We start from the raw sequence: 22,815 nt of genomic DNA on the forward strand, positions 1-22,815 counted from the left end.
GTCTCCCTCACATCGATGTTTCTCTCTTTCTCCCTCCCTCCCTTGCACTCTCTAAAAAATTTGGAAAAAATATCATCAGATGAGGATTAAAAACAAATCTTTATCTATCTCTGACTGCTGATAATGCACTTTATTGCTCATTCCCCTAACAGAACTCCTGACAACTAACGTTTTACTTTTCCAAATACAAAGTGTATTCTCTTCAGGGAAAAGTAAATTAACAAGTATATTGTCATTGCTTTTTAATTTTTTTTTTCTTTATTGACTTTAGGGAGAGAGAGATAGAAACATGGATGAGAGAGAACATCAACTGGCCACCTCCTGCATGCCCCCACTGGGGATCTGGCCCACAACCTGGGGATGTGCCCCGACTGGGAATCAAACCAGCAACCTCTCGGTGCATGGGTTGATGCTCAACCACTGAGCCACACTGACAGGGCATATTGTTTTATTTTTGTTCTCTGATGAATACTAAAATTTTTCTTCCATTGTTCTATTTCTCAGTGTTGTTTGAGATTATGACTCTGTGTATGTGCAGTTCTAATCTCTTTTCACCTTTATTGAGAAATAATTGACAAACCTATAAGATATTTATAAGATATATGTTGTTTTGATATATATACACATAGTAAAAGGAAGATTAAAAATTTTAATTCAGGGGTTTTGGCTTCTTTTAGAAGGTTTATAATTTTATAAAAAATAAAAGAAAGTGGAATTCGTAAGCTCATAAAGTTGTAAATTTGAGAGGTTAATGTTTTATTTATCTGACAAGTTGAAGTTAGAGGAATCTAATCAAGTTGAAATAGTAGGAAGTATATTTTATATACATCTGTATTCAGGGGCACCTCAAGATTTTAAATTACATGAGAAATATTGAGCCAACAATATAAAACATTAACACTTTAATAAACCATTTTTTAGTGAACAGAGATAAATTGTGTACATAGATCAATGGAATTAAAACACACATCTAATTAAAGCAATACAAAGAGCCCTGCCCAGATTTCTCAGTTGGCTCAAAGAGGTAGTATTAGCTGAGGACAGGTCCTCTGGACTAACACGGTCAGATCCAGTCTCTGGTCAGAGAGAAAAGAATGAGGATCCCACCAAAAGCTCTGAGTATTTGTAATTTCCTCAAATAAAAGAACTAACAGAAGTCAGCCTCCCAGATCATGTTGCAGTTCAGAGAGAGGCACACTGTTCAGGGATCCAGGAAGTAGAGGTGAAACTGCTACAGTCACAAAACTAACATCAATCTGGAAATAGCCCTGGGTGGATTAGAAAGTGAAATGCAGGTCCTTAAAGATGCACTTGTACCTGAAACTGCTGAGAAATCTAGCAAAACATACGTTCCATTAAGAAAGGTTTAGCCCTGGCCAGTTTGGCTCAGTGGTTAGAGCGTCAGCCCGCGATCCAGAGAGAACCGGGTTCGGTTCCCGCTAAGGGCACATACCTCGGTTGCAGTTTGTCCTCAGCCCTGGTTGGGTCGTGTGGGAGGCAGCTACTTGATGTGTCCCTTTCACATTGATGTTTCTCTCTCTCTCTCTTTCTCTCTCTCCCTCCCACTCTATCTGAACAAAAAATGGAAAAGTATCCTCGGGTGAGGATTAAAAAAAACAAAAAATAAAACATTGTTTGCACATTTCAGGCTCTTCTCCACTGAGAACTTTCTGGTGTCTAAGGAGGTGGGAATTGCAGCTAAAATACTTCCTGCATTCACTACATTTGGTCTTTCTCCATGTGGACTTTCTGGTGTTGAAAAAAGCCCAACCTGTGATTAAAACATTTTTCACATTTGCCACACTCATATCGCTTTACACTAGAATGAACTCGACGGTGTTTAATAAGGAAGGACTGTTCTCTAAAGAATTTTCCACATTCACTACATTCATATGGCTTTTCTCCAGTATGAATTCTCTGGTGAATAATAACATTAGATTTGTACCTAAAACATTTCCCACAAACAATGCACTCATTTGGCTTTTCTCCAGTGTGAACTCTCTGGTGTTGAGTGAGAGCAGAGCGTTGGTTGAAGGACTTGCCACAATCACTACACTCATAAGGCTTTTCTCCAGTGTGAACTCTCTGATGTTTAATGAGGTTAGAGCTTTGGCTGAAGGACTTCCCACAGTCACGACACTGGTATGGCTTTTCTCCAGTGTGAACTCTCTGGTGTTTAATGAGGGCAGAGCTTTCTCTAAAGGACTTCCCGCAATCAGTACACTCATAAGGCTTTTCTCCAGTGTGAACTCGGTGGTGTCTAAGGAGGTCAGATTTGCAGCTAAAAGATTTTCCACATTCAGTACACACATAAGGTCTTTCTCTACTCTGGTGTTGAAGGAAGCTGGAGGTATTGCTACATAATTTCCCAGATTTATCGCACTCATTAGGCTTTTCTCCAGAATGAAATCGATGGTGCTGAATAAGGTGGGAGTGTTGTCTAAACGATTTCCTACATTTACTACACTCATATGGCTTTTCCGCAGTATGAATTCTCTGGTGATTAAGGAGGATGTATTTATAGCTAAAGCATTTCCCACAATCACTACACTCATGTGGCTTTTCTCCTTTGTGAACTCTCTGGTGTTTAAAGAGGGCAGAGCTATGGCTAAAGGACTTCCCACAATCACTACATTCAAATGGCTTTTCCCCAGTGTGAACTCTCTGGTGAATCAGGAGGTGAGATTTCCAGTTAAAAGATTTCCCACATTCACCACACTCAAAAGGATTTTTCCCAGAATGAAGTCGACGGTGTTGAGTAAGATTCGTGTGTTCTCTAAAGCACTGCCCACAAATGCTGCACTCATACGGCTTTTCTCCGGTGCCTCTCTGGTGTTCTAAAGGGCTAGAGTTTTCACTGAAGGGCTTCCCGTAAACTGAAGGGCTACACTCATAAGAAATACCTTCAGTGTGACATCTTCTACGTTGTATAAGAATAAAGATTTGTCCAAAGGCTTTTGTACATTTGGTACACTTGCAAAGCCCTTCTCTAGAACAAACACTTTGGTGTGGAACAAGTTTCTGGTTGTGGCTGGCAGCTTTTTCACATTCACCTAACTGGAGACCACTTTTTCCACCATGAATGGCCTGCTCATGTTTACTAAAACTGCATGGCTCTGCAGTGCTAAAAGTGGCCTGGTGCTGATGAAGACCTGAGATGGCTGGAAAGTCATCCCCAACTTTCCCACAGGTGAAAGGCACACCTGATGCATAGAAAGTACTTTTGGTCAGAAACGAGGCCCTGTCCATATCTGTTATCCAGGGCTTCTGTCCACAGGCATCCCCCTGCTGCTGGTGCAAGTTTGCACTGAAACAGAAGCCTCTCACACGTGCTTTCTGTTCAAGGTTTGTGGCTGGGAAACCAGTCAGGTGCAAAATATCTTTCAACACTGAGACACACCGCTCACAGGGATGGGTCTTCTGGATTGATGGAGTAGTCTTAGAAGTTCCGACCTGTGACTCTCCTACAGATACAATCCGCTTAGAAGGAGTCTCATCATCTTCTGTTTTATGCCGACAATCTGAAAGCAAAGAAATGCTGAAAAAATGGCTGTGGACTTTGTTCTGAGGAGCAAGTGCCATTACAAAGATTATAGACATAATATGTTAGTTCCATGGGATTGTCTAAAACAGGAATGGGCAGTCATTTTTCTGCCACGGGCCATTTGGATATTTATAACATCATTTGAAGGTCATACAAAATGATCAACTTGCCCTGGCTGGTTTGGTTCAGCGGTTAGAGCGTCGGCCTGCGGTCCTGAGAGAACCGGGTTCGGTTCCCGCTAGGGGCGCGTACCTCGGTTGCAGTTTGTCCCCGGCCCTGGTCGGTTGTGTGGGTGGCAGCCACTCGATATGTTCCTTTCACATCGATGTTTCTCTCTCTCTCTGTTCCTCTCTCTTCTTCCCACTCCACCTGAACAAAAAATGGAAAAGTGTCCTCGGGTGAGGATAAAAAAAAACACACAAAAAAACAAAAAAAAAATGATCAACTTAACCCCTAAGGTGATGGCTGTAACTACTTCTCTTTGGGGAGCTGTGGGACATTAGCTGGTATTGATTTCGCAGGAATGACCTTCCCCATCCCTGGTCTTAAAACAAAGGGACCTAGAGACAGGTCAAAAAAGTGGCTGCTAAAAAAAAAAAAAAAAAAAAAAAAAAAAAAAAAAAAAAAAAAAAAAAAAGTGGCTGCTGCCCTGGCCGGTTTTGCTCAGTGGTTAGAACGTTGGCCTGCGGTCCAGAGAGACCGGGTTTGGTTCCCGCTAAGGGCATGTACCTCGGCTGCAGTTTGTCCCCGGCCCTGGTTGCATCGTGTGGGTGGCAACCACTCAATATGTCCCTTTCATGTTGATGTTTCTCTCTCTCTCTCTTCCCCTCTCTCCCTCCCACTCTATCTGAACAAAAAAATGAAAATATGTCCTCAGGTGAGGATAAAAAAGAAAAGATTTGAAAAAGAAAAAGTGGCTGCTCTTCAGTACTGGGCCTGTGAAGATCAAAAAACTGGGGAGACCTCACCAGAGAAAGAACACAAGATGGCATGCAGTACGTAGAGTAGAAGCAGGATCTACAACTCATGCTTCTCTTAACATTTAGCAGAGCTTGTCTGCTAGTGACATGGGTAAGCTGCACAAAAGGATCATGTCCTTTTCCCAGTAAATTCAATAAACGAGTAGCTGGTGTTTGAGGACTACTTAAGGACATATGCTAATCTCATATCAGGTACGCAGGCCAATGCTGGAGAATACTTCAGAGGGAGCAGTACAAAACAACAGGTGGTGTAAGGAGGCCACACACATGAAGGTACCCACAAGCCGTGGAGTCAGAGATGAAACAAGAAGTTAGAAGGGTGTCAGGTATACGTAAGAAAAGGTAGTAATGAGGTGTCCAGTGGCACTTGCACCAAAACTCGATTGGACACAGAGGGGGAGGTTCCTGGTAGGATCTCAACACAGCCTTTATGTCATGCCTTCCACAGCTGTCACTCTCCAGGGCCAGGCCTCCTCTGAGACCAGCTTGTATGTCTACCCTGTGAAAAAACAGGGTCCTCCTTGCACCCACTATTGTACAACTACTCAGAACCTGAATGATCTAAACCTTAAGGAAAGACATCGGAGGTGAGCAGCAGCACTGGCCCAGCACGCCCGGCTGACAATAGTGTGAAGGGGAGTCCACAAAACTCAGCACTGGCAACCAGAGCAAGTATGACAGGAAAGGGAGAAATTGGCAGAGCTTGCGGCCTAACTGTGGGACAGAAGACACCTATGGAGAAAAAAAGAGTAGGCAGAACATCACCTCAGAAATCTAGGAATGGTGTGAAGGTCTTACCCATGGACGCTACAAGTGCAAAGATTTCCAGCATCACATCGCAGTACAGAAGTCTCTGAGCCTCATCAAGGAGCCCCCACTCCTCCCGGGAGAAGACAATGGCCACGTCCTCAAAGTTCATATCCTGTCATAATGCATAATGGAGACAGTTCATTCCATGGTCAGTTTATCTCCTAGGATTCTAAGTTCAAAATACCATCCCGTCCAAATTCCTCTGTTTCCTCTACTCCCCACATCAGAGAAGATTCCCAGCCTTGGTATTGCTGGAGACACTCTCTGATATTCTCATTGACTCTGTGTCTTCCCACAACAATTGGCAGATGGATGATACCTGAGCTATGGGCCTGGTGGGTAGGACAAACTGCCTCTTGTCTAAAAATACAGTGGGTGTCACTAACGTTTCTGAGAAAGAGAAGTTGGCCATAAAGAGGGTATGAATGATTTGACACCAGTTTTGACAGGCAATAGCCCTGAGGTTCTCCTGTCCTTCCAAGACACACACAAAAAACACAGTATCAACCTTCACCTTAACCAGTCCTGGCCGATTTGGCTCAGTGGTTGGAGTGTTGGCCTGCAGACCAGAGAGTCCCAAGTTCGGTTCCCGCTAGGGGCACGTACCCCACCCCCCAAAAGTCCCTTAACCAGTCACAGCCTTCCTCTCTCCACCTCACCCTCATTCAAGGCCCAGACCCAGTTACCTTCTATCCCATGCTCAGGGAGTCTCACAGATGACCACTTATGACCCTAAACTAATCCGCAAGCCTGATTACATCCCAGGCCACAGCAACGGTCACAACCATATCCTGGTGAATCTTTAGAGCAGTGAATACCCACCAGCCGCACTCTCATCTTGGCTGGATTAAGTTTAGGCCTCCAATCCATCCCAAATTCTCTAATCTCCTTGGCTGTTTGCCAAACCACATCCTCTCCCCCATGCTCTACATGAACACTTCTGCCTGTAACTTGTGTTTTGACACCCATACCACACAACCAGAAGCCCCAATAGGAAACCCAGTGTTCAGACCAATCCTCTTTTTCCTGGTTACTACGACCATTATTATCCTGACCAGGATTCCCTGTATTTGTACTCTCTGCTACCTTACGGAGAAGTATTCATCCTGAACTTCTCCTCAGAGTTTCAGATACCCCTGAGCAGCTTCCTAAAACGCCTCATACTTTTTTTTTTTTTTGTTAATCCTCATCTGAGGATATTTTTCCATTGATTTTTATTTATTTATTTTTTATTTTTTTCCTATATTGATTTTAGAGAGAGAGGAAGGAAGAGGGAGAGAGAGAGAAAGAAATATCAAGGGGTTGCCACCCACATGACCCCAACCCAGGCCAGGGACAAACAGCAACCGAGGTACGTGCCCTTAGTGGGACTCTCTGGTCTGCGTGCCAGTGCTCCAACCACTGAGCCAAACAGGCCAGGGCTCCATTGATTTTTAGAAAGAGAATGGAGGGAAGGAGGGGAAAAAGGGAGGGAGAGGAGAGAGAGACCAGGGCCTGTGATCAACCCATGTGGTGCCCCAAACAATATGTGAACCCGTGACCCTTCGGACCAGAGGCTGACGCTGTAGTAGCTGAGCCAAACCGGCCAGGGCTAAAACCTCTCACTGTTTTAATAGGCCAAATATAAATCTCCTGATATTCCCAAAGAAATTTATTTCAACTACTGTTGATTTTCACAGCTCACTTGATGGTGATTTTATACCATCAGCTGATAAAACCAAACGTTCAAGTCATGACCCCTAGCTCTCCTTCTCTCAACCTCAAAATTAGAAAATTCTAATTTCAAATTTGAGCAGTGACACCTAAAACACCCATGCAGAATCCATCTGCTTCTCCCAGCTCCATCCTGGTCCAGGTACCATCACACTCACCCAGACTGTCGCAGCAGTCTCCTCCCTGGCTTTTCTACCAGCCCCCTCACCACCCCAAGTGTTTTCCATATCATAGTCCCAGGGACTCTAATGAGACCTAGGTCACATCCCCTGTCTCCATGGCTCCAGATCCCCTAATTCTCCCATTACCTACAGAACAAACACCAAACCTGTCACACAGATGCTCTAGACCTGAATCCTGTCCCACTGTTCCCAGTTCATATAAGATGAAACAAACACCTGCAGGTGCCTGAAGCAGCTCAGCCTATCCACAAAGCCTTGCCAAAATCTGGAACCTATGCCTGGGAGGACCTCCCACACCTCATTCCACTGGTTGACACAAACAGAAACCAGTTAACACAGCCCTAAACCTGGACTTCGGACACAGGTATGGTTGAAAAGGAGTCACATATTAAACCTGACATGCTCACCTGGCTGGTTTGGCTCAGCAGTTAGAGTGTCAGCCCATGAACCAAAGAGTCGAGGGTTTGATTCTGGTCAACAGCATGTACCTTGGTTGCAGTTGTGCTGGAGGCAACCACTAGATGTGTCTCTTTCACATCAATGTTTCTCTCTCTCCTCCCTCTCCCACTCCATCTAAAGACATTTGAAAAAATATCCTCTGGTGAAGATTTAAAAAAAAAAAAAAATTAAACCTGATAAGCTCAGGGGAAGCCTGCATGGCAGTCTTACAAACTCAGTGACCTAACGTAACCACATAGGGTGGTCTGAAATAAAAAATTTTTAGTTAAGACTGGCCAGTATGGCTCAGTGGATTGAGCATAGTCCCATGGACTGAGAGGTCCCGGTTCTATTGCAGGTCACGGCACATGTCTGGTTTGCAGGCTTGATCTCCAGTGGGGGGTGGGGACCGTACAGGAGGCAGCCCATGAATTTTTCTCTCACACATAAATGTTTCTATCTTTCTCTCCCTTTCTCTCTCTCTCTAAAAAAAACCAATAAAAACATTTAAAAATAATAATGAAAAATAAATAAATAAAACCTTTTAGTTGAATGAAGTTCATGGTGGATAGTCTTGTCCTAGGGCAGTATTTTTCTCTAACAAAGGTCAATCTTCACCTTAACTGAGCCTGTGTGTTGTTTTACTGCAACTGGAATAACATTTAATACCATGCCTTTGGAATAACAAAGACATTTGCTCTTTTCCAGACTTCTCAAAGCAACAACTTCACCAGAGCAGAGACCACAAACCTCCACATTGTTATTATCATTTTAATTGTTGACTGTTAAGGATGTTTGTTTTTTAATCCTCACCAGAGGATATTTTTACAGTTATCTTCAGACAGAGTAGGAGGGAGAGAGAGAGAAACATGGATGTGAGGATGTTTGTTTTTTAATCCTCACCAGAGGATATTTTTACAATTATCTTCAGAGTAGGAGGGAGAGAGAGAGAAACATGGATGTGAGAGACACACATTGACTGGTTGCCATCTGCACAACCCCAACAGGGGTCCAGGACGAACCGCAACTTAGGTATGAGCCGATGGCTGGAATTGAAGCAAAACTTGGGACTCTGGTCTGTGGGCTGAGACTCTAACCGCTGAGTCAAACCGGCCAGGGCACATTGTTGACTGTTAAGTACCCAGTACCCGCCTATGTAAAAAAGGTATGTCTATCATTTTACTTTTTCCCAATCCCTCAGGTTTTCTCCCTTTGCTTTCTCCCACCTATCTATAAAATAAAGTGCAAAACTGCCATTTTCCAGAGCACTTTCTGAATCCCTTGAGATTGTGCTTCCCAGCAACTGTAAACAGTTCGGTAAAAATACTCATACAACTTGTTACACGTTGGACACTGTGCTCGGCGTCTGCTTCAGGTCCCCAGGCCCCAGGGCTGGTAGAGTTGCACAACAGCCCCAGCGCACCTCTATCCCAGAGATCGTAAGAGCCCGAGGCCCTGCCCAGGCCAGTGTGGGTCAGCTGGCTGGAGCGTCAGCCCCTACAGCGAAAGGTAGAAGGTGGGACTCAGGTCACCAGACACACCCAGGTTTCCAGTTCAATCCCTATAGGGGCCCACAGAGTAGGCAATCAGTAGATGTTTCTCTCTCTGTCTTTCTCTACCTTCCTGTCTCTCAGGTGAATAAAAGCATATCCTTGGGTTACGATTACGAAAAAATGTTCTTAAAGAGTGTGAGGCCCTGAAATGAGCTCCACGAACCAGTCCCCTGAGCGATTCTGCAGGTGCAGGAATCTGGAGAGAAGAAGGTCTGTTGAGAGCCTGGCAACCACCGCCAGGGTCCCCGGGCTCAGGCGGCTCAGGGCCCTTGCGCAGCCCCGGGGCCAGGTGACCTCGAGATGCCGGCACTGCCTCAGGCCTCGTCCTCAGTGCACACTCTTGACATTGACGTTGTCTTCCCGGGACCTCACCTCCTGTCCTCCCTGCGCTCCCCTCCCTTCCAGTCTGTTCCTCTTCTGAGCAGCTTTGGGGACACATGAGAATCGGACCTCAAGACAGTGTCCCTCTTGCTCACGACCCTGCAAGGCCCCCGCGGACTTAGAATGAAAGCAAAACTCCTCAGGCACAACTCCCTTCACCGCCTCCGCTGCTTTTAGACACGAAACGGGGCCGGGTGGCCGGGTCCTCCCGGCTCGGCCGCCCCTGCGCGTCTGCGTTGCCGCCCGGGGTCCTCGGCCTGTCACCCTCCCCCACCCCGTCACCCCCGTCACCCCGGAGCGCTTCGCTGTCCCGAAGGCTGGTGCCCGGGCTGCAGGACGCGGCAGGTGCCCGCTCCGGGCTGCGGCGCTCGGGGCGGGGAGGCGGGAGGCCGGGGTCGCGCCCTCACCTCAGCCGGGCGCCTCAGCGCGGCCGCGGACTCACCGGGCGGAGCGGGGTCTGCGAGGCTCGAGGCCCAGATCCCGGCCAGACGGAGACGCCGCAAGTCTCGGACCCGCGTCTGCACAGCGGGGCGACTCCTCGGGTCCCGCTGAGGTGCCGACCACACTCTCCGGCGGCTCCGACTCGGTGAACTCAGGACTGAGTTCAAACTGACAAGAGGAACTGCCGGAAGTCCCGCCCCAACAGGATGCTCCAGCGCCAACGTGCCGTTTATTTTTTTAAAAATCCTCAGGGAGCCCTGGCCAGTTTGGCTCAGTGGTTAGAGCGTCGGTCTGCGGTCCGGAGAGAGCCGGGTTCGGTTCCCGCTAAGGGCGCGTGCTTCGGTTGCAGTTTGTCCCCGGCCCTGGTTGGTGGTGCGGGTGGCAGCCACTCGATGTGTCCCTTCACGTCGATGTTTCTCTCTCTCTCTCCCTTCTTCTCTCTCCCTCCCACTCTATCTGTACAAAAAATGGAAAAATATCCTCGGGTGAGGAAATAAAACAAAAAACAAAACAAAAAAAAATCCTCAGGGAGCCCTGGCCGGTTTGGCTCAGCGGTTAGAGCGTCGGTCTGCGGTCCGGAGAGACCCGGGTTCGGTTCCCGCTAAGGGCCCGGATCTCGGTTGCAGTTTGTCCCCGGCCCTGGTGGGTTGTGCGGGTGGCAGCCACTCGATGTGTCCCTTTCACGTCGATGTTTCTCTCTCTCTTCCACTCTGTCTGAATAAAAAATGGAAAAATGTCCTCAGGTGAGTAAATAAATAATAAAAATCCTCAGGGGGTGGCCTAGATTAGAGGGGGGTGGGCAGGCATGGACGGTTGGACGGTTGCTCACGGATGCAGCCATATTGGAAGTACAGGCCTGACACTCTGACGGGAAGGTGGGCGAGCTCACCGGGGAGTGAACCAGCCAGAGGTAAACTCTGTAACTGGCTTCCACGTCTCTCCTCCGCCCTCACTGGCGGTGGAGTGTATTCCTTTCTCGGTAACTAGTTTCCTCACACACCCAGTGGGCATCAGCATCCCTGTCAACGTCCCCCCTGGATCCTGGGAGTGGCGCTGGGGAACAAAAACTTGGCCTTTCAGGGGCGGTTGGCATGTTCCTGGGGAGTCTTGTCTGCAACCGATCCCGTGTTTGGAGACGCTGTATTTATGAAATTCAGAATGGTCTACAGTATTTATTTTTTTTATCCTCACCTAAGGACATTTTTTTTCTTCCCATTTTTTGTTCAGATAGAGTGGGAGGGAGAGAGGAAAAGAGAGAGAGAGAGAAACATCGACGTGAAGGGACACATCGAGTGGCTGCCACCCCCACGGCCAACCAGGGCCGGGGACAAACTGCAACTGAGGTACGTGCCCTTAGCGGGAACTGAACCCGGGTCTCTCTGGACCGCAGGCTGATGCTCTAACTGCTGAGCCAAACCAGCCAGGGCGTATTTTTTTTTTTTTTTTTTTTTTTTTAATCCTCACAGGAGGATATTTTCTCATTTATCCTCAGATAGAGCGGCAGAAAGAGAGAGAGAGGAACATCACGTGAGAGAGATACATCGAGTGGTTGCCACCCACAGGACCCCAACAGGAACTGGACCAACCACAAACAAGGTAAATTCCTTTAGCAGGAATCAACCTGGGACTCCCCCCGGTGGCCGGCCAATGCTCTATCCACTGAGCCGAACTGGCTAGGGCAGTCTAAAGTATTATTTCAATAATTTACAAAGACTGTAGATCCAAATGGACATATAGTCTCATTTAGACACAAAATACATTCACTCTGAGCTGGCACGTGCTAACCATTTTCTGCCAACTCTACTGCATGGAGTCGGAAGCCTTAGTGTACTTTGTAAGTCTCTCAGTGTTGAGTGTAGGCCTTTACTTGGAAGATAAGGAGGGATTTAGGCCACTCTCAAGAAGAACAAGGAGTAATCACTGCCTCTGGTTTCCACATAGAATATCTTCCCTGTGTGTATCCTCTTTGATGGTGTCCAATCAGAACAACATTGACTTTCCATTTAGTATTGCCCACTCAGTCATCTAAGATATATTTGGTTCCTTTGAGAATCTGACAAATTTGCCCTGGCCAGTTTGGCTCAGCGGTTGAGCCTTGGCCTGCAGACCAGAGAGTCCGGGGTTTGGTTCCCACTAGGGGCATGTACCACCAAAAAAAAAAAAGAATCTGACAAATTTATGAAACTGAGAGCATCTTACCAAATTCTGTTTGAGTATGGGACAGCGATTACTGTGTTCTTAGGCAAAACAGATATGCAAGAGGGGCATCCAAACCCCATCTTCTTGTCTTGCAGGAAATAGATTATCACTTCTCTAGTGATTGATGGGACTCCTGTGCATGAGAAATTTATGTCAGAAGAAAAATTAGTGCTACTAGAAATGGTTTATAATAAGAGTTTAAGAAGTTTTTGTTTTTTTTGCCCTGGCCGGTTTGGCTCAGCGGTTAGAGCATCGGCCTGCGGTCTGGAGAGACCCGGGTTCGGTTCCCGCTAAGGGCACGTACCTCGGTTGCGGTTTGTCCCCGGCCCTGGTTGGTTGTGCGGGTGGCAGCCACTCGATGTGTCCCTTTCACGTCGATGTTTCTCTCTCTCTCTCTGTTCCTCTCTCTCCCTCCCACTCTACCTGAACAAAAAATGGAAAAATGTCCTCGGGTGAGGATGATAAAAAAAAAAAAAAGAAGTTTTTGTTTTTTAATGTACTTAATCTACTTCAGCCTATATATCTTCTCATGCATTATTTTTATTTTATATTTTTATCCTCACCCGAGGACATGTTTTCATATTTTGTTCAGATAGAGTGGGAGGGAGAGAAAGAGAGAAACATCGACATGAAAGGGACACATCAGCCCTGGCCAGTTTGGCTCAGCAGTTAGAGCATCGGCCTGTGGTCCAGAGAAAGGGACACATCGAGTGGTTGCACCCGCACAACCCAACCAGGGCTGGGGACAAACTGCAACCGAGGCACATGCCCTTAGCGGTAACTGAACCAGGGACCGCAGGCCGACACTTTAATCGCTGAGCCAAACCAGCCAGGGCTTTCCCATGCATTATTTACTTTCATCACATAACTTGTTATTTCTTATGGGCTGAATTTGTAACATCCCATCACCACCCACCACCCTGCAATCATATGTTGAGGTCCTGATCCTCTTGTATCTCAGAATGTGGTTATATTTGGAGATTAGGATTTGAAAGAGATGTTAAAATGAGATCTTTAAGGTGGACCCTAATCCAATCTGACTGGTGCCCTTATAAAAAGAGGACACACAAAGAACACCAGTTGCACAGCACAGTGGAAAGACCATGTGAGCCATCTGCAAGCCAAGAAGAGATGCATCAGAGGAAACTAAATCTACCAACACTTTGATCTTAGACTTCCAGCCTCCAGAACTGTGAGAAATAAATTTGTATTGCTTAAAAAAAAGGGGGGGAATAAAGTGCAATTTACAGAAAGCAATTAATAATGAGTGTTACACTGGCAGGTTAGGCGTCATTCCACATACTACAAAAAACAAGTTGCCGACTGGATTCCTGGTCAGGCCACATGCCCGAGTTGCAGGCTGGATCCACAGTGGGGGATGTGCAGGAGGCAGTGGACAGCTGTTCCACTGTCACAACAATGTTTCTCTGTCTCTCTCCCTCTCCCATCCCCTTTGTCTCCAAAAGAAAATAAATCTTTTAAAAAATGTTTTTATTGAATTTTTAGAGAGAGAGGAAGGAACACATAGAAACATTCATGTGAGAAACATCCATCAGCTGCCTCCTGCTGGGTACTGCCCCCTACTGGGTATTGAGCCCACAACCCAGTCATGTACCCTGACCAGGGAATGAACCAGGACCTCTCAGTCCGAGGGACTGGACACTCAATTCACTGTGCCACACTGCCCAGGCAATAAAAAATCTTTTAAAAAATTATTTAGTTATTCAGAGGGTAGAAACAGCTATGAGAAACCATCAGTGGAGGATGAAAAAAGTTAAGACCTCAGACAACTTTTATCAGGAGAAACTGATGTCTGAGTTAAGCTGAGCCCAATCTGGGTACTGTGATTCTTTTTCATTTTCCTTTGAATATTTTTCTTTATTGATTTTAGCAAAAGAGGAAGAGAGAAGGAGACAGAGAGAAACATCGATGACAGAGAACATCAACTGGCCACCTCCTGCATGACCCTCACTGGGGATCAGGCCCACAACCTGGCCATGTGCTCTGACCGGGAATCGAACCAGTGACTTCTTGGTGCATGGGTCAACACTCAACCACTGAGCCACACTAGACAGGCTGTTTCTTTTTCTTTTTAAATCCATTTTTAGTAAAAGGCGAAAGATTTATGCAATCTGAAGAGAAACCAGAATATCTTAATCCATTTTTTAAATCTTTACCCAAGGAAATTATTTTTTAAAAATTTTAAATTGATTTTAGAGAGAGGAAGGGAGAGGGAGAGAGAGATAGAAACATCAATGAGAAGGAACATTGACTGGCCACCTCCTGCATGCCCCTTACTGGGGATGTGGCCCAGAACCCAGGCATGTGCCCTCAGCTATCATGTAAATTGAACTGGCGACCTCTTGGTGCATGGGTCGACACTCAACCACGGAGATTCACCGGCTGGGCAGAAATTGTTTGTTTGTTTGTTTATTTATTTATTTTTTGGTACATGCCCTTAGTGGGAACCAATGGGACTCTCTGGTCCGCAGGCCAATGCTCCAACCACTGAGCCAAACCGGCCAGGGCAGAAATAGTTTATTTTTTAATTGATTTTATACAAGATGAAAGGAGAGAGGTAGTGCTACTGGACAGGGAGAGTGGAACCTGAATACTTTGTTTTGAGGGATTGGATTCAATTCCCAGTCAAGGCACATACTTGGGTTGCAGGTTCGATCCCCAGCCCCAGTTAAGGTCATGTGGGAGGCAACCAATCAATGTGTCTCTCTCACATGGAGGTTTCTCTCTCTCTAAAATCAGTAAAAAAAAAATACATATATTTAAAAAATAAATAAAGGATGTGCTTTTAGGGGAAATTTTAGGACAGGATTTCAAAAGAATACTCATCAGATTTATGCTGGTGTACCAAAATAAGTTTTTTCTCTTACTTTCATCAGTCCTTCAGTGTGGTTGGCAAATGGCACTAATTTGATTTGTTAGGTATCCCTGAATAGGGCGATTTAAGCTTTTTTTAAAACCCTCTGCTTGGGGAGAAGTGCAAACCAATTACTACTAAGTGTCTTTGGTTTAGGAAAGATGGGATTTACATGATAGCTGCAAACTGTTTGATTATCTCAGTTTCCCTATTTTGCTTGTCCTGGCTTACTAGCCTGATACAATATAAGCTGTTTACCATCAGGTTGGGAAGGAGAAGTGGAAATCATTTAGTCTTAAGTGCCCTTGGTTACAAAAAATAGGATTTTGAGATTTACTAGCTAGCTGTAAATTGCATGGTTATTTAAATATCTGTCTCAGAGGAGGTGGGGGGGAAGAGATAAACTAAATAACTTGCATGTATGCATAACCAATAAACACAGACAACAGTACTGGGGGGGGGGGTAGGGGGCAGGCAGATCCAGAGGAGGGTGTCAATGGGGGAAAAAGGAGAAACATCTGTAACAAAAATAAATCAATTAATAAAAATAAATAAATATCTGTCTCAATTTTCATATGAGAGTAAATGTTGCTTCAAAGGCAACTCTGTTGTTGTTTACCCTGTTGTGTGTTAAAACCACTTTGAAAGTTTGCCCCCATGTATGGGAAAAATACACTCTTGTGTTTCCCCTTTACTTTCACAGGACTCATTGTTAGCTCTTTAACTTCCATACTACTGCCCTAAGCCTCTCATTCCAAGAAACCGAATCCCATCACTCTTATCTTTAACCTTTCCCTAAGCCTCATTCCAGAAAACCAAAACCCATCACTCCAGTCAAGCGAATGGAATAATAGAACCACCTTAACCCACCCAAAACTGCAAATGGTCCTTCGACAAGAAAAACAAGTTTCAGGAGACCTCAGCCCGACTAATCAAGAACTCCGGAGACTCCAGGCCCGACCAATCAAAGATGACCACCCCCCCAGCCCTGAGTTTAAAAATCCCTAGTCTGTACAAGCCGGTTGCTACGCTCTTTAGAGGTAGTTCTGCAGGCTAATTCCCAATAAACCTGCACTTCTGGAGACCCTGCGCCTCGTTCCACCTCGTTCTTACACTCATCACACATGGTGTGCACTTTGAAAGTTTGCCCCCATGGGAAAAAAAAAAAAAGCCCTAGCCAGTTTGGCTCAGTGGTTAGAGCGTCAGCCTGCGGTCCAGAGAGACCCCAGTTCAGTTCCCGCTAAGGGCACGTACCTTGGTTGCAGTTTGTCCCCGGCCCTGGTTGGTGGTGCAGGTGGCGGCCACTTGATGTGTCCCTTTCACGTCGATGTCTCTCTCTCTCTCTCTCTCTCTCTCTCTCTCTCCCTCCCACTCTATCTGAACAAAAAATAGAAAAAAAAAAGTTTGCCCCCATGTATGGGGAAAACACACTCTTGTGTCTCCCCTTTACTTTCACAGGACTCATCACACATGGTGCGGAGGTTTCTGTTTCACACCAAGCAATGCTCTGGGACAACAGTTGCTGGGTGTCCTACAGTTCAATTTATTCTGACACTAACTGCAATAAGTGAGAACCCCTTAGGTTGAGGGCTCAGTTCCACAACACTGCTCCCCACTTCAAGCTCTAGTCACAATCAGTAGGTCCCCCGGTAAACCACAGCTTCTGATTTGGCAGGGTCCGGAGCACAGGAGCTTACTCCTGGTGGAGTTGGGGAGCAACACCTTCCGGGCACATGGATGTAATCACCAAGATATCTGAACTCCCAAATTATGGAGGCATAATTGATTATTAAGTCAACCACTACACCTTCTCCACTTCTCGGAAGATGGAAGTGAGACTGAAAGTTCTGAACTTGTAATCATGGCTCGATTTCTCTGGTGACCGGCACCCATCCTGATGCCATCCAGAAGCCCACCCAGAGTTGCCTGTTTACCTGAAAGGGGACCTGGCCCTGAGGTGGTCTATCTAGTTTCAGCCTGTAGTGTGTGGCTTCTTTACCTTGTACAGGAAAGTGGTTGCACTATGGATCCATGTTTGAAGAGTAGACACTGAATATTCTAATGTAGAGGGAGAAGGGGTGAAAATGATACAGGGATGACCCCAGTAATTTCTTTCTTAGCAGCTGCAGTAATGGAAGCTGCGTTACCCAAGACAGGGAAGTAATATTCACCAGGAGCTGTGCTTTAGCCAGGCTAGGAGTCTGAGGTGTTTCAGAGACCACTGAGTGGAAGCATGAAGTGGGCATTTGGACACAGTTCTGGAAATCTGGGAAGGGTTCAGGATGGAGCCATCTAAAGTGTGAAAAAGGTGCCCTGGTTGGTGTGTGTAAGTTGGCTGGGTGTCATCCCATGCACCAAAAGGCTACAGGTTCAGTTCCTGGTATGGGCACAGTCCTGAGTTACAGGCTCAAACCCTACAAGGGGCTTGCTGGAGGCAGCCAGTGATGTATGGCTCTCACATGATGTTTCTATCCCTTTCTCTCTCCCTCCAAAAGTCAATAAAAAAATCTTAAAAAATATTTAAATGTGCCCTGGCCAGGTGTTCAGTGGTTAGAGCAGCAGTTCTCAATCTCTGTGTCATGACCCTTTTGGAAGTCGAATGACCCTTTCACCTAAGACCATCGGAAAACACCTATTTCCAATGGTGATTCATAACAGTAGCAAAATTAGTTATGAAGTAGCAACAAAAGTAATTTTGTGTTTGGGGGTCACCACAACATGAGGAAATATATTAAAGGGTCGTGGCGTTAGGAAGGTTGAGAACCAATGGGTTAGAGCTGGGCCTGCAGACCAATGAGCCGCAGGTTTGATTCCGGTCAAGGGCATGTCCCTCGCTTGTGTGTGAGTGGTTCAATCCCCAGCCCTGGTCAGGTTGTGCAGGAGCCAACCAATTGGCTCTCACATAGATGTTTCTCTCTTTCTCTCTCTCTCCCTCCTTCCCACTCTATCTGAAAATAAAAAAAAGTCAACATGGAGTCTGACCACGGTGGCTCCGTGGACTGAGTGTCATCCCAAGAAGTGAGAGGTCCTGGTTTAATTCCTGATCAGGGCACATGCATGGGTTTTGGCCTTAGTTGAGGGTGTGCAGGAAGCAACCAACTGACGTATCTCTCTCTAAAAAGTCAATAAAAATATTTTAAAAATTTAAATGTGGAAAAGGCTACGATACAAACCCATGTGAGTAGCTGTGGTCACACTTGGAAGGGGCACTCTTCAGGTTATAGTGGTAAAGCTATTAGAGAGCCAGGTAGGAAAGGGTGACGGGCCCTCTATCTTTGTCTAAATATTTAACCATACAATAAATTAAGCCTTGATCTGTAGTCTCAGCGTATTTCCCTGGTGTTTATGCTCACAATGTGGTCAATTTAAAACTGCCAACATGGCCCTAGCCGGTTTGACTCAGCAGTTAGAATGTTGGCCTGTGGACCAGAGAGTCGCAGGTTCAATTCCAGTCAAGGGTACATACCTCAGTTGAGGTTTGGTGCCCGGCCCTGGTCAGGTTGTACTAGAAGCAACCAGTCGATGTCTGTCTGTCTGTCTGTCTGTCTCTCCCTCCCTCCCTCCCTCCTTCCTTCCCACTCTATCTGAAGATAAATGGAAAAAAAAAATCCTCAGTGAAGATTAGAAAAACAAAACAAAAAAACTGCCAACATGATGTCACTGAACACAGGAGTTGGAAAGACTTGCCTGTAGTGCGCCAATATATCATTTCCACGACTAATTCAATAGCCACAAATTACCTCAAGAACATAGAAAATAATAACATGTAATGAAATGATTAGAAGCAAGGTTTTATATTTGTTTTGTGTTTTTTTTTGCGTGGGAGGGAAGGAAAGATAGAAGGACCGAAGGGAGGAGGAAGGGAGGGAGGGAGGGAGGGAGGGAGGGAGGGAGGGAGGGAGGGAGGAAGGAAGGAAAGAAGGAATGGGGGAAGGAAGGGGGCAAGGGGGGAAGGAAGGAAAAGGAAGGAAGGAAAAGGAAGGAAGGAAGGAAGGAAGGAAGGGAGGGAAGGAGGGAAGGGAGGAGGGAAGGGAGGAGGGAAGGGAGGAGGAAGGAAGCTATATTTGTTTTTAAAACACTTTGAAGGATCATTGACTACATGGTTTCATGCATGAACCTTTGTTTCAAAATGTAAGCTTGCATCTGTCAGGTGGGACTGGTGTCCTTACAAAAGATTAAAACACAGACACATACAGAGAAATGCCCATGTGAGGACACAGAAGACAGTCATTTGCCAGCCATGGAGAAAGGCCTCATTAGAAACCAATCCAGCTGACATCTTGACCAGACTTTGATTCTCCAAATATTGGAGAAACAAATTTATGTTGTTTTAAGCTTCTAGTGTGAAGTACTTTGTTATGGTGGCTCAACCAGACTAATATTGAAACCACAGTCATACAGAAATGAGAGAATTTACTGGTTAAAAAGGCACCTATGAAGGGCGATCTTGGGGGGAGCCAGGATGGGAATGAAGGTGTATGCAGTGGGCCAGGCTTTCCAGAACACACTGCTATGGGCTTGAAATTAATTCCTGGATACCCATCCTCCCAGGGATCACTAAAGACTCCCGCTCCAATTCTAGCCCAGGTTCAGTTTCCAACAGTGTAAAGTGGTAATAGTGAGCAGACCTGCCTCAGGGGCTGTTGGACGATGTAAACAACTCAAGAGCCTAGGAAGGGGCTAGTTTTGGGGCCATATTTTGGGGGCCCACAGGGGATTGGGCAGGGCCACTGGGAGATCATTGAGATACTTATACCTGAGAAGCCTTTTCAAGTGGGCAGGTTGGTAAAGTTCTAACTTGTTTCATCCCATATCTGTGATCCCCCAAACTAGGGTGAGTAAATAAGACTACACGGCCTGGGTTACCGAAGCACAATGCCTTTCTGGAAAAGCTGCAGCCATATATCAAGCACCATTTGAACATCTTCAGATGGATTTTCTCCAGCTCCTATTTTACATTGAATCTGGAGGTTTCCAGTCTGAGTAAAAGTGTTTCTTTATTGAAAAGATATAGCCCTCAGTCGCTGAAAAAGTGATTCTGTTTCGAACCTGGGGTGATTCCAATGTTTTACATCAAGTGGTCTATTATGGGGACCATTATAAAATAACTATAAGCTCTTAATTGGGACTCAAAAACTACACCACTTCTTTTATCACCCCCAATCTTCTGGAAAAGTTGAAAGGACTAATGGCATTCTTAAATTAAAATCAGCAAAATTTTCAAAAACCTTTGAGGTCCTTTGGCCAAATGTACTCTGTCAGTACCCTTATGGCCATACAGTCCACTCCCTCAAGGATATGTCAGTTATCCCTTTGGAGAAATGAGTGTACTACCCATGTGTCCAGGGATTTTATCTCCAGACTCTATTTGCAGACATGGCAAAATATTACAAGGGACACACGTACTATACTCAGTCCCTATCACCAACTCATTAAGACCACCTTTTCCTTATTAAAAAAAAAAAAGGCTATCCTTCAAAATAAAGCAAAAAAAACCCCAAAAGGTTGAATTAGTTAACAGAGCTGGAAGTATGAAGATGGATGTGCCAGAGGCGATGGTCCCTGGCATCAGTATCTCACTGCTGAATCTCAAAACAGTGGGGCCTGAAGGAAACCAGCATTTTTCTTCTTTTCCTTTTTAATCCTCACATGAGGATATATTTTCATTTATCTTCAGATAGAGTACGAGGGAGGGAGGAAGGGAGGGAGAGAGAGACAGAGAGAAACATCAATGTGAAAGAAACATCGACTGGCTGCCTCCCTCAGGACCCTGACTAAGGCCGGGGAAGAACCACAACTGAGGTACTACCCTTGACTGGAATCAAACCTGCGACTTATTAGTCCTTGGGCCGATGTTCTAGCCGCTGAGCCAAACTGGCCAGGGTGACCAGCATCTTTTTTAATTAAAAAGTTTTAATTGAAGGTGTCCCCCTTTCTCCCACACTTTGCTCATCTCTGCCCACCCCCACATCCTGGATACGAGTATTTTAAAGAAAGTATACACCTTATGGTGTGTATAAAATTACATCACACAAAATAAAAGCTTATCTATTATAAAGGAAGACAAATTATTGCCATTAGGGTTGAAGAAGGCTGGAAGAGAGATTATTAATGGGGAAGAGGTAAAACCAGGGTGAAGTAAAGGTAGGTTTACCGTTATTCAAATGGAAAATACAATAATAAATAAATGATAATGCAAGAATAAAATATGATTCATGTACTCACAACTGTAAACCTACATTTGTCCCACCCTGTTATGGGTGACATATAATTTCATTTCATGTGTGAAGGTTTCACAGCTTTATCCATTATGTCAGAACTGACCAAATAGTACACATTTAATAGGTGCACTGTGTTGCATGTTGATTACACGTGTACCATAATAAAGTTTTAAAAAGTGGTTGCTGCCAGGCTGGTGGGCTCAGTGGATTGAACATCTCATGGATTGTGAGGTCCCAGTTCAATTCCTGGTCAGGGCACATGTCCGAGTTTCAGGCTCGATCCCCAGCAGTGTGTGTGTGTGGGGGGGGGGGCTGCAGGAGGCGGCAAATCAATGCTTCTCTCTCACATCTGATGGTCCTATCTCTTTTCCTTCTCCCTTCCTCTCTCTCAAAAAAATAAAAAAATATTTTTTAAAATAGTGGTTGCCTAGATAACCTTCTTTTCTTAAAAAATTAGGTTGGTCACTGTATATAAACTCTATCATCTCTCTCCTCATCCTGGGAAATGCAGCCTTGCCCAAGTGGCCACAAATATTGGCAAGTAGTGAAGAAGTGAACAGAACAGCCACCTGAATCAACAAGAATGTTGACGGTGTCACAAAAGACACATCCTGGGAATGTGTCAACCTTTTCTCTACCTTTGTCTTCCTACCTGTAGTACAATGACTTTGACGTGAACACCACAAAGAAGGTATGGAAAACCCCAAAACCATTAGATTATTTTGTCTGCCAAGGAACTCAGCAATAGGAAATATTGTCCTGAGACAGCTCACACAAGTCACATCCCCAGAACATTTGTGGATGAACGTTCAAAAGAGGCACCTTCCACCTAAATTACTGCAGTCTCTTCCACTCACTAATAGTGTTTTTGTCCCAAGTGTGGTTCCACATAACCCTCAGAGTCTTACGACAAAAGACACCAGCCTATGAAATTTTGTACATCATGGCATATAGCTCCTTTGCAGGACCTGGGCAGGAGGTCCCCTAAACATTGTTGGTAAAGTACTGTGAACAGGACAATAAAATTCATTTTTTTCACAGAAGAATGAAAAACTGCCTCCTCTTTAGGGTGACCCCTGATCTCCCAATAACCCTGCAAATTAAAATAGCCATGCAGTCTTACATTCAAGACTTTGCACAGCAAAAAATCAGCCAATATTGGACAAAAAACGACTTCCTAACATATTATTGTCCCTTCCAAAGGACAGAACGTTTGGAATTCCAACAATATCTGTTTATCTCCACATGTCAGATAACAGTTCTGCTTTCAAATTGAACCACAGTGAATAGAACTAGAAAAATTTAAGGTAAAAAAGTAAAAAGACTATTACAAAAAGGTCATAAAGCATAGAAGTGTACAGCAGTTTCAAGACTGGTGAATTAGAAGCTACAAAAATTCATCACAGCATAATATGAGAAGAACAATGTCTACCAAAGTGGTAGTCCATATTAGCTGAGAATGAGTTCTCTGGACCAAA

General features: G+C 45.3%; 1 protein-coding gene across 1 annotated transcript in view; it reads right to left on the bottom strand.

Moving 5' to 3' along the window:
* The window catches only part of LOC118638559 (zinc finger protein interacting with ribonucleoprotein K-like), a 46,736-nt gene extending 36,637 nt beyond the window's left edge, over nucleotides 1-10,099 (bottom strand). Inside the window, exons 1-3 of the mRNA XM_036274568.1 lie at nucleotides 10,044-10,099; nucleotides 5,323-5,446; nucleotides 3,204-3,521 (exon numbers count right to left, since the gene is read on the bottom strand). Of these exons, the coding sequence (XP_036130461.1) occupies nucleotides 3,204-3,521; nucleotides 5,323-5,443 (439 nt within the window). The 5' untranslated portion in view covers nucleotides 5,444-5,446; nucleotides 10,044-10,099. The remainder of the gene's footprint in view (nucleotides 1-3,203; nucleotides 3,522-5,322; nucleotides 5,447-10,043) is intronic.
* Between the last annotated feature and the right edge of the window lie 12,716 nt (nucleotides 10,100-22,815).

Source organism: Molossus molossus, unplaced genomic scaffold, assembly GCF_014108415.1.
Source record: "Molossus molossus isolate mMolMol1 unplaced genomic scaffold, mMolMol1.p scaffold_m16_p_21, whole genome shotgun sequence".
In the NCBI taxonomy this organism is placed as follows: domain Eukaryota; kingdom Metazoa; phylum Chordata; class Mammalia; order Chiroptera; family Molossidae; genus Molossus; species Molossus molossus.